Consider the following 11,944-nt stretch of genomic DNA (forward strand, 5'->3'; position numbering starts at 1 on the left):
AATGCTTGTCTAGGAGCTGTGGGCACTGGGGAACTGGAGGTGGCATCATGTTAGGGTCACATGTTCTTGCAGTGGCTCCAGGTTCTGTACTTGACTTTGTCCCTAGGAAGGAGCAGACTGGGGTCCATCACTGCCATAGCCAGGCAGCCAGCAGTGCCCAGCTTGGTCTCGTCCGCTTGTGGCCTGGGGTTATTTGTACCAGGTAACCGGGCCCATGTGGCATCTTGTCTGTGTGCCGTCCCCATCTGGCCTCGGGCATCTTGGCAGGGAACACAAGGTGCTGGCCCTGGAGGCCAAGCTGGCTGGCAAGTGGAGAAGAATGCAAGCCATGCAGGGACCATTGAAGCCTGGCTACCTACCCTGGAGCTGGGTTTTCCTGCACTAAGCTCCTACCCTGTCCTGGAAGTTGGACCTCACAGGTGCTTCTAAGAACTGGTGTTCACAAGACCCAGCTGGGGACACACAGCCTTCGTAGGAGCCTCACCTCTGTTGTGGTTGGGCATGCTCCAGTGAGCAAGTCACAGCAGGGCAGGTCAAGTTCCTGCCCTCTTCCAGTTCGGTGTCGTGTGGTGTGGGGCATCCGCATCCCCAGAGGACAGGTGTGTGTGGTTGCAGAGCCCAGGTGCTTGGGGCTGAACGTCACTTTTTTGGCCAGCCTGAGCCCTTTTCTTACAGTCCCATCCTCCCTCTATTTGCCATCCTATGCAATGGTTGTGTCCTCAATGGTTGGCCTCCATCTTTATGTGACCTTGCCGTTTGGAGGCCAGTCCCAAACTGCTGCTGATGTCTTGGGAGCTGCTGAAGCCGGGCAGTACTTCTGGGCCTTAGGCCAGTCCTCATCTCAGCCCGTGACCCTGAGCTGGCTGGTGCTTGCAGTGACCAGCTCTGGCCACTTAAGTTCTTCTCTTGCCCTTGGCCCTGGTCTTGGCCTCTGCCTTGCTGCTTGGGCTCTATGTGACCAGCTGCAACTGCCTGTACCTGAAGTGAGAAAAGCTTGTCCCCAGCCACGTCTGTGCTGATCCCTCAGAAGCCTCTTTGCTGCCACCAGCTTCTGCCTCTCCTGCTGTGCCTCACTCCAGCCTCCTCCTCAGTGCTCAGCGCAGTCTGTGGCCCCAGCTGCATCTCTTGCTTTGCCACAGACTCTGAATCTTCTTGATCAGGGTTGCAGTCTGCTGGAGGCCTTAAGGCCATCTTGGTCCCCTGCCATTGTCCATCATAAGGATAAACCTGTGATTCTTCTGGGCAGCTGGCCTCCGGCTCCCTTCTCCCTCCCCAGGAGGCCAGCTCCACGGCTGCCAGCCCATCGCCTGGGGCCTGTGGATAACCTCTGTCTCTTCTTTGTCACTAGGTGATGGTAATGCCCGAAGGAGTGGACACGGTGTCCAGGCCCAGCCCCGACTACCCCATGTTACCCACAATTCCACTCTCTGCCTTCTCTGACCCCAAGAAGAACAAACCGTCCCACGGCTCCAAGGTTAGTGAGGTGGAAGGCCAACATTGCGGAGCATGGACCTGGCCACTGGCAATTGCAGGCCATTTCCACCATCTGCTGAGCCTGGCCTGTACACCTGGCGCCTACATCCCAAGCCTCTGCTCCTGATCTGTGTCGCTTCGCTAGCTAGCGTCAAGGAGTAGTGCTTGTGATCTGGCTGTTCATCCTGCACCCTACTCCTCTTGAGTCAGGCCTCCTGGGCCCTCTTTCCTGCCCAGCAGTGATTTGGTCACTGGACAGGGCATCTCCATCAGTGATCCCTTGGCTACCTTCTAGTTCCAACAAGGCCAGGCCAAACCTGCCCTTGCCACTTCCAGCTCTGCTGGTCAGCAGTACTGGCGTGAAACCGATTTGGGGGATGCTGAGAATAGCATGTATGCGCTTGAGCTGAATCCCAAGGACACATATTTCGTTCCATCACTCGGCTTTCTGGAAGGTCCTCAGTGGGCCTCCTGGAGCAGCCACACAAGACATAAGCTGCCCAATGCTATCAGCACCGCCATGACATCTGAACCTAGTACCCTGGACCCATCCCTTAAAACATGTGGGCTTGACCTTTTTGGGACACTTCTTGGCGTGACCTTGTATCTGTCCTTCATTTCACATTCTTCTTGCTTCACTTGCCTGTAGGGCATTGTCAGCAGGGCATCTGTGAGACTCAAGCACCCTTGGGCCCTCTTATCCATGGGTACCACAGGAAGAGAAGCAAGCACTAGACAGGCTCCTTCCAGCTCTTTCCACAAGGCTAGCAGGCCTGTATCATCCTCAAGCTGGTCACATCTTAGAGTCCTGATGTCACCCTTGACTGACTTTGGAAAGTTGCAGGAGAGACCAGGCTTTGCTGGCAGCCTGGGGCTTCTTACTCAGCCATTGTTGTTTGGGATCCCCGGAAGCATTGAAGGCTAAGGGTGCTGTGTCTCCTGTGCAGGTGCCTCCCTGGTGAGCAGATCTTCTCTACCCACTTCTGTGGGTGCTGCCTGGGGCCGCACAGACTTCTAGGCAGCACAGCTTCTTCTCTGTGACTCCCAGAAGCACCAGCCTTAGAGCATGGTCCACACCTGAGTGTCAGCTCTTCCACTACCCTGACTGAGCAGTCTTTCATGGCCTGTGGCTGGAGCTAGGACCACCCAGACCTCCCCTGGAGGCACAGATTGTGTCACCCTCATGGGCACCAGGCCACCAGCTTTGGCAGCCTCTCTGAAGTGCCCGTCTTCACTTTTGAGAAGAGAGGGCAGCGTCGAGCCTATGATGGTTCCATCCTCACCAACTGCTTTCTCAGTGTTTGAGATTGGGTCTCGCTGTGGAGGGCTAGTTGGCCTGGAACTGCGTAGTTGCCCAGGCATGGCCCTAGGGAAGTGGCTCCTGTCAACCACTCAGAACTGTGGGCACATTCTCGCAGCCGCTCTTCCCTGTAGACTTGTCCTCAGCAAGAGAGGGTGAGGCCCGCATGCTTTCCATTTCTTGCCTCCATTGTGGCTTGCTGGGACACAGTCCTCTTCTCTCCAGTGTCTACTGTGCACTCATCATCCTGCAGTGCCCTTGTTAAGTTTGCAGGAGCATGGCCACGGCACAGGTCACAGTCCTGAGGCAGCTTCATCTGTCCCTAGACACCTGAGTGCTCCAAGTGTGTTGCAGAGCCCTTCTTGCCAGGGGCTTGTCCCACCAGCTTGGTGTCCTCTGTGGTACTTTCTGCTGTCTATGTCTTGGGGTCTGGCCTGCATGGGAAGAGCTGTCACCTGGTGAGCTCTGAGCTATTTTGCCTGGCCACTGCTATACCTACTGAAGAGAAGGTTGGAACTGGTGGAGGCACGAGTTGAGCGCTCCAGAATGATCTGGTGACTGGGGAGTGGAGAGGGGATGTGAGAGTACTGCCTGTCGGGCTGTGGGCTGCTGACGTCGTCGTGGGCACTGGCCTCTTTTCTGAGCTCTTGCTCTTTGGAGTAGGCACTCCTTCCCACGTTCGGAGGGAACATGGGTGCAGAAAGCTGGGCATTCCCCACTGGTTTCCATAGCTAAAACAGGACTGCTCTGCCTGGGTGGTGCCTCTGTCTCTCTGGGGTGTCCATGCCTGTCAACTGAGCTCTCTGGACCTCTGGATCTAGTTTTAGAAGAGCCACCTGGGTCATGTGCCTTGTACTGTACCCACCCCGTCAGCTTGGAGGTGCTGGCTGCCCAGCTCAGCTCCAGGATGGGTTGCGAACACCAAGAACGTGGACTAGGGCCTCGAGAGAGGCTGACCACACCTCCTAGTTGGTGCAGCCTTGGGTCTCCCTGATGCAAGTAGCTGTAGGCGCTGGTGGCTATAGTGGCTATACAGGTTTGTGGGCATAGCTCTACTGTGTCTGTTGGCTGTACCCTTTCACTCTGCAGATTCTCTCTACACATTTCAAACAGGCAAATCAGCCTTTGCCTGGGCCTGGGTGGTTAAGTCTGGCAGCCCTAAGGTGCTGCTAACACATCTTCCTCATCTTCCCTGCCCTTGGCCTTGCAGGACGCCAACAAAGAGGGTGGTAAGGCGTCCAAACCTCACAAGGTGGCCAGGGAGCACCGTGAGCGGCCGCGCAAGGACTCAGAGAGCAGGAGCTGCTCCAAGGAGCCAGAGCGCGAGCCCAAGAGTGCCAAGGATGCTGTGCGCAAGCTGCCCAAGGAGGAGAAGGCCCCCGCACCCAAGGCTGCCTTCAAGGAACCCAAAATGGCCCTAAAGGAGACAAAGCTGGAAAGCCTGTCCCCGAAGGGGGCACCCCAGCCCCCTACCCTGCCCAAGGCCTCCAGCAAGCGGCCTGCTGCCACGGACTCACCGAAGCCCAGTGCCAAAAAGCCTAAGAAGAGCGGATCGAAGGGGACACGGCGTGCCCCTGGCACCTCACCCCGCGCCTCCTCCTCCTTCCCTGACAAGAAGGTGCCCAGGGACAAGAGCAGCAGCAAAGGTGACAAGGGGAAGGCAGACAGTGAGGCTCGGGAGGCCAAGCGGACCCAGCAGGCTGACGACTCAAACTCAGAGGATGAGGCCTCCTTCCGGTCAGAGGTGAGCAGGTCGTGCTGGGTGCTTCTTGCCAGTTTCCTGTCTCCCCTGCCCATGCAGTAGTAGCTGAGATCCCTAGGTGCTATGGACCATGTAGTACTGCAGTTCGGAACCCCAGCCCTGGTGCCACCCACTGGGCAGGCTGTGATTTTGGTGGTTAGGCAAGCACTGTTGATTCAAGATCAACCTGACAGTTCCCTCTCTGAGGTCCTGCCTTTCTGGTGTGCCTTGACCCTGCTCTCCCATCAGGAGGATGAGTGATGGCCATAGAGCCAGCCATCCAGAGCTTCTCTGGGAGCCTCCTGTCTCCTGCACCTGTGCCAAGCAACAGGGTACAGATTCAGTCTACCTTTTTCTGGGGGGCTGTCTGCCTGTGTCAGGGACGTGGGCTCCTAGCTGTAGAGGTGAGTGCTCTGTCCCTGGAGTTCTGGCACTTTGCCTGCTGAGTGCTGGATACCTTCCACAGTTCTCAGGGAAGTCTCAGCTCTGCAGAGACAAAGCAGAGCAGTGTGTCAGCAGCTCCCAGGGCTTATCCCTCAGGTGCTGGGTTGTGCAGGACCACCTCAGCCAGGGCTCAGCCTCTGCTATATGAAACTGTGGCTCTGGGTGATAAAACACCCTCCTCCAGGTACCAGGGCAGGGCACTTAGGGCAGCTGTGGAGCCCACCATGCCTGAACTGTGGGCTGGTGTTCTGATCCTAGGCAGGGAGCTCACAGGCCACTCTGTGGGCACTCCCCTCTCAGACTAGAGCAGAGTGTAGACAGTATATGACCCAGGAGCACCCCAATCAGAGTGTCTGCCACAGCTGCTGGGCCTCAGCAAGCGTCATCTCTCTGAGGAACAGCTGCTGTTGTAAGCTTGGTGGCCTTGCCACTGTGCTTGGTCCTACTGTCCACACCCCAGGCTTTTGTGGTTGTGGGAAGTGTGGCTGCAGTAGGATGATGGTACTCTCTGCTCCTGGGCTCTCTGTGGTAAGAAAGGTGCCAGGTCTGTGGACCACCACAAGCCCACTGAGGCCTCGGAGGGGCACCTGTCCCAGTCAGCTCCTAGCCTGTGCCTCAGCCTACAGGGCCACTCCCTTATAGGTGGGGAAATTGAGGCTTGAAACTAGAGCCTACCCTGACCTGGTGCAATGCCAGGCAGCAGCCATCTTTCTTCATTTTACTGCCCAGGGAAAACAAATGGGATTGGTTGTGTTCAAGGGAGGGTGCCCTGGCTCCAGGCCCAGGCTTGTGAGGTCCTACCCTGAGAGCCTCACAGTGGACAGCAGTCATGGGTGGCTAGGACAGGTTCCCTGGGGACTCCTACTGGCCAGCAGAAGGTGGGTGAGGAGAGACTTCACGGGCACACCTGGCCTCCAGTGGGCCAGGCTGCAGTGAGCCCTGAGCAGGACAGTTCTGCCTTTAGCCTGGAATGTTCCCTCCTGAACTGTGCTTTCTGCAGACTAGGTACTGTCCTGTCCCATGTTCTGGGCAGAGCTGAGGGCCACTCAGCTCTCAGTCCTGAACTCTACCACGACAGGTGTGTTCCGTTTCCACACTCACCTTTGACCAGGGGAAGGGCTGTAGCCACTCGGTCCCAGGTAAGGGACAGGCTCTAGAAGATCTACTAACCTGCTGCTTTTTTCTGCTTCCTCCCATAGCCAGCCTCTTGCTGGTGACCACAGTAACTAGTCTATCCCCACCGTGAGTGTATGTCAAGATCATGTCCCCCACACCACATACAACATTGCACACTACAGACCTCACACCACAGATCACTCCTTACGTACTGTACATACCACACACCCCTTTCTCAGCACTCACTGAAGGACTCAGTGGCAGCCTCCTGCCTTGTCTTGTCCTGGCTGTCATTGCCCCCTGGTGGCCAAGTCCATCCCTGTGCAGTCATAGGAAGACCAGGCAAGGTGTGCCCTGCTCCAGGGTGTGTAACACACAGCTCCACCATCACTCCTGTGCATCTGGTGGGTAGTAGGAAGGCTTGGGCAGAGTCTGGACATTTGATCATCATCACTCAGCCCCAGGGAAGCACATGCTTCCTGCCCTAGCTCCTTGGGGCCATGTGGCTGCTTCACTGCCCCTCCTCCAACTGGCAAGATGACAGTCTCTTCTTTCCCTCTTTGCTTGCCCTGGCATGGACTGAAGTCGGCCCAGTCAAGCCCAGCCAACGCCAGCTCCAGCTCTGACTCCAGCTCCGACTCAGACTTTGAACCATCTCAGAACCACAGCCAAGGTGAGTGTGAAGGGGAGGTGGAGATGGACAGTAGGCACAGCCCAGGAGAGGCATGGCTCTCAGGGAATGGGACTGCTTGTTGCTTTAGAAAGACTGAGCCTGGACTTGTGCTCTTGAGCCAGGCTTTCCTTTGGGCTGGCATCCCTTCTCCTGGGCCATGCTATCAACCGGGAAATGATAAAGACAAGGAGCTGTGGTCACCCGGATTCACGTCACTCCCTGGGGACCACAGGCCTGTAGCCAGAGAGGTGCTCCCTCCTGAGGAATGGTCACTCAGCATTATAGAGCCAGCCTGTTCTGATCTATCAGGATGATCTGTGTGTTGGGCCTTCCCAGGGGCATTTAGGCTGGCTTCTGTATTCTGCCTCAGCAGACTGAGATCAGGCCAAGCACGGCCAAGCTGTTTTGATGAGCCTACTTCCCATGGTGACAGCCTCCTTTGGGAACTTGACTGGGGGATGGGGTCCTTGGAACTCATATTCTCCGAGGTTCTTGCCTGCTGGTTAGGGAGGGAACCAGCTGAATTGGCATCACATGACCAAGGTAATTGAGGGCTTTGTGTCCCTCTGTTGCCTTGGCAACAGGAATATAAACCAAGATGCCCTATGTAGGGGACTGGAACTGGGTGCCTCTGAGAAAGGGGAGGACGGTGGACCCAGAACATTATGCAGGGTTTCTGAGGCGCTGGATACCCTCACAAAGGGGTGCAGCTGGGTGGGGCTGTCGTCCCAGACAGAGCTATGGGCCACCTGGGAATCTGAGCTTTAGCTGCTGTGATGGAGGGGTCTTTCAGGCCAGTCAGAGATCAGGAGCCTGAGACCTGTGAGGAGGGCCAGGAAGGTGGGGGTCAGGGACCCTACAGATGGTGATGAGTCTGGGGTGGCCCTTGGGTAAGCAACCAGAGGCTCAGCTCCCCCTATCTGCTGCAGGCCCCCTACGCTCCATGGTGGAGGATCTACAGTCTGAGGAGTCGGATGAGGACGACTCTTCATCTGGAGAGGAGACCACTGTCAAGGCCAATCCAGGCCGAGAGTCCAGGTGAGGGGCCTGGGTGGTGCAGAAGCCGTCCTGGTGTTGGCCTTCACTGTCAGGGCAGGCTGGGGACAGCATGGAATTCACCACCCTGGCTTAAGGTTAGCTGCCTGTGGGAGAACTGGGCATAGCAGAGGCGTGCTGGATAGTGGGAGGCATGGGTTTCCGGGTGAGCCACCTTTAAAGCAGCCTTCCCCCATGGTGAGCGTGTCCTTACTTAGGGGAGTCAGAGACAGAGCAGGGTAACCTTTCCCCGTGGTAAGTGTGACCTTACCCAGGTGAGTCAGGGTTAAGGCAACCTTTCCTCACTCCTGGTGTGCATGTCCTTATACTGGGTCCCTAGAATGGGAGATCTGCCTGGAGTCTCCGTTTCAGGCCTCCAGCAGGCTGAGCACTAGGCTGTGACAGGCAGAACTGGGCATGGCACAGCAACCCAGGGCCCCAGTGGCCCTGCTTTAGGTTAGTGTATCTAGCAGTTTACTGTGGAGAGACCCAGAAAGTTTGACACATTCTGGCCGTAGCTCCTTCCATATCATTCAGGGCTACAGCTTTTTGCGTCTCTACAGTAAGCCACCCAAGAACCATGAGATTCAAGCCTAGATCCCACAAGGATCTGGCCTCTGCTCACAGAGAGGACTTGACCCTGGGAGAACAGGGGAAAACGGGTTCTTGAGAGTCACAGGTAGTCCCCTCCAAAGGGGCCATAGTTATCCTGTAGGGACATTATCTTCAGGGTGTTTGTGAAGGCCTTGGGTGGGAGGGAGCTTGCTAGCCAGCAGAGCTGGAATTGTCCCTGTTGTTAAGAAAGGGTCACACACAAGGGTGCTGGCAAGGCCCCATGTCTTGCCTTGCTCCCTAAAGAGATCTGAGATCCAGCATTCTCAGGTGCCACCTATTGAGCACAGAAAGAGGCAGAAGTAAAGGGGAGTCTGAGGCTGTGGTTGCTTGGTAACAGCCTGGCCTAGAGCCCCACTTGTGGCCTCAGAGCAGGAGCCCTGGGCAGGACCAACTGACTGGGAGCTGAGGGAGGAAATGCCGTCCTGGTGGATGGTTCAGTGGGTAAAATCACTTACCACCAGGCCTGAGGACCTGGGTTTGATCCCAGAGCCCATATGGTGCAAGGACTAATGTTGGGCTTGTTGGAATCAAAGTGTGCTGTTGAGTGTGCCAGGAGACAACTGTGGCCACTGTGCTTGCCCGGGGTCCCTGAGGAACTTCCTGCATACCTTGTTACTGACAGGATGGAAGCAGGAGTGGGTTGAGAGTGTAGTCTAATCGGTGAGTGATGACCGGACATGTTCTAGTCAGGGTGCCATGTAATTCAGTACTGCCTGCTGTGGGCTAAGGTATCTGTCACTTGGATACTCAGATCGGACATCATTCTGTGTGATGTCTGCACAGCCTGCTTTGCAGGAGGGATTATAGCAGGAATGCAGCAGGGGCTGAGACTTGCCCCAAGGGTCTCTGGCCCTCACCTCACATAGCCCTGCTAAGGATGGCTGCCAGCAGAGCTGGTCACTACCGTGTTCCAAGGTCAGCATGGGGTCTTCTGCAGCTAGAGGCAGGTCAAACAGCTCTGGAGCTCAGCCAGGGGTGGAGGCAGGGCAGTGTGAACACGGGGCACTTCGTTCCTACCAGTGTAGTATAGCATGAGTTGGCTCTGACAGCACCCTGTCTTCTCTTAGGCTAAGCTTCAGTGACAGTGAAAGTGACAATAGTGCTGACTCCTGCCTGCCTGGCCGTGAGCCCCCGCACCCGCAGAAGCCACCTCCTCCCAGCAGCAAGGTGAGTGGAGTCAGGCTCTGAGCCGGGCCCTCTGGTTATCCTGGGAGAGTTGGGGGGGCTGTGCTAGAGCTCACAGGTCTGGGGTCCCCACAGGTTTCTGGCCGGAGGAGCCCCGAGCCCTGCAGCAAACCTGAAAAGATTCTGAAGAAGGCTACCTATGATAAGGTGGGTGTGTCTGGGCCTGTGAGGGTGGGGGCGGGTGATCCTGGAGCTGTACTGCACCTGAGTTACCATAGCCCATTGACGCCCATTGACGTGCATCTCCCCAGGCTTACACAGATGAGCTGGTGGAGCTGCACCGGAGGCTGATGGCTCTGCGTGAACGCAATGTGCTGCAGCAGGTACTGCGCCTTCCCCTCCCGGGCCTGGGCATGGGGCACCCAGCTCTGTCCTCTGAGTCCACCAAACCTACCTTACAGATCGTCAACCTGATCGAGGAGACTGGCCACTTCAATGTCACCAACACCACCTTCGACTTTGACCTTTTCTCCTTGGACGAGAGCACCGTTCGCAAGCTGCAGAGCTGCCTGGAGGCCGTGGCCACATGACCCCGGCCACCACTGTGGAGCCACGGTGGGCATGGGCACGGGAGGGGCTGGGCATGAGGGCTGGCCCGCCATGGCTCCGTTCCCGGTACCACCCCCAGCTCTCCATGGTGCCCTGGTGCCCCTCAGTGGTTGGTGTTAAAGGGGCTGTGGGCCACACTTCCACAGGAGGGGGTGACACAGGACACATGTGGCTTGCATCCCCTTGTTCATTCTGCCAGTTATCCACTGTGGGTGGGGCTGAGTAGCAGGGCCTGGGCCTCTCTGAGTGGCCAGGATGGCCACAGTCTTCCATGCAGCTCACAGACCTCCCTCTGTGACCTGCTTCCTAGACTTGAGGGTCTGTCAGCATGGTCAAGACTGGCCATGGACACATGGCCCTGCCTGGCAGGCCCTGTGCTTGGTGTCCTGCCAGCCTTGTGTATTTGTGTGCTCCAAGTGTGTCCAGCAGCTGGGGAGGCTCATGCCACCCCCTGCTGGAGGCATGGAGGATCTCCCCTCTAGATCCCAGGATGGCACTGCCTCTCCTGGCTCCAGGCCAGTGAACACTACGGTGGGCACCAGTCTTGGGCTCCCAAGGGCCACCTCTGTAGCCATGTGCCAGCCAAGCACCCACAGTTCCAAGGCTGGCCATGCTGGCACGTCTGGGCCACCATTTCCCACGGGCCACCTCCTCTGTTCTCTCACTGATCAAGTCTTTGAACTTTGAAAACGAGCTTTTGCCAAATATGATAGGATGGTGTGTGCGAGGCGGGCCCAGCCCCAGACTGCCTCTGTCCCCAGCCAGATGGCCTCTGTCTCCACAGTGGGCCTTGAGAGGCTTTGGGCTTATGTCCTAGAAACTGCCGAGAGCCGGGCCAGCCCCTTTCCCATGCCTGAGCCTGGAGTACCACCCCAACCCCAACTCCAATTGTTGTCAGTGTTTGTGCCCCAAGGTGTTTGAAAGTGGCCAGAGCTCAAGCTGGCTCACAGTTGCCTCTCTGATGTTGCTTCCTCCCCAATGTGGGTTCACCCCTGGAGGCCTGGCCTCCCAGCTCCCTCTCCCTGTCAGGAACACCCCAGCCTCTAAGGCTTCCCTTACCCCCAGGAAAAGGAGAGCCGCCCCCCCCCCCCCCGCCCCTTTCTGACTCCCTCCAGCGAGGAAACAGGGCTTGGGCTCCACATCTCTTTCCAAATAGGCCGACAGTACTCTCCACCAGGCGTTCTGCAGCCTCCAAGCCTTTGGTCAGAAGGCCCTGGCATTGTGGCAGCCGTCGGCATCCACAGGGAATGTGCCAGGGTCCCAAACAGCCTCAGCCCAGGGTACCATTCTTCCTCTTGCGGTCACCAGTGGCCCAACCCTCTTGCTACCCTGGGCCTCGGTGTCCAGCCCTTCCAGATGCTTCTGGGGCCCTCCTGGAAGCATCCACCCATCTCAGTTACCTCCTCTGGCCAGAAGGCCACACCACTGTCCTCCAGAGCCACTCTGGGGCCCATACTGGCTGTCTGGAAGCCTAAAGAAGCAGCTTGCACCCAGAGCCCTGAGGGCTCTAGGGACTGGTCCATAGGAAGGGGTGGCACCAGGACCACCCCCCTCCCGTGTCCCTGTGCTGCAGCCTCCTGAACCAGCTCACCACACTGGGTGCAAAGGTATTGGATACCTGTTCCTCCCCAGGGCTTCACAAGACATGTCTCCAGGAATAGACATGTCACTGGCCCAGACGAGCCCTGGACAGAGGGACAAAGAGAGCCGTATTTGTAATGAGCTGCAGGGCTGTTTGTCCCGCATTTTAAACTTTTTGTTAAATTGTGAAATTATGGAGGAGTTTTATAGAAAATAAAGTGAGATGGGAGTA

The 11,944-nt window shown here is 57.1% G+C and overlaps 1 protein-coding gene across 4 annotated transcripts in view; it reads left to right on the plus strand.

Moving 5' to 3' along the window:
• Mllt1 (MLLT1 super elongation complex subunit) overlaps nucleotides 1–11,944 on the plus strand; it is a 42,392-nt gene extending 30,448 nt beyond the window's left edge. For 2 of the 4 annotated variants that reach the window (XM_085692351.2, XM_048427511.3), the window contains exons 5-12: nucleotides 1,349–1,474; nucleotides 3,984–4,517; nucleotides 6,660–6,747; nucleotides 7,677–7,785; nucleotides 9,465–9,564; nucleotides 9,658–9,729; nucleotides 9,834–9,905; nucleotides 9,984–11,944. In XM_085692351.2, coding sequence (XP_085548477.1) covers nucleotides 1,349–1,474; nucleotides 3,984–4,517; nucleotides 6,660–6,747; nucleotides 7,677–7,785; nucleotides 9,465–9,564; nucleotides 9,658–9,729; nucleotides 9,834–9,905; nucleotides 9,984–10,112 — 1,230 coding nt within the window. In that variant the 3' untranslated portion in view covers nucleotides 10,113–11,944. The remainder of the gene's footprint in view (nucleotides 1–1,348; nucleotides 1,475–3,983; nucleotides 4,518–6,659; nucleotides 6,748–7,676; nucleotides 7,786–9,464; nucleotides 9,565–9,657; nucleotides 9,730–9,833; nucleotides 9,906–9,983) is intronic. The other 2 variants (XM_085692352.2, XM_085692353.2) reach the window with 2 other exon arrangements.

This window comes from Myodes glareolus, chromosome 8 (genome assembly GCF_982192425.1).
Source record: "Myodes glareolus chromosome 8, mMyoGla1.1, whole genome shotgun sequence".
In the NCBI taxonomy this organism is placed as follows: Eukaryota; Metazoa; Chordata; class Mammalia; order Rodentia; family Cricetidae; genus Myodes; species Myodes glareolus.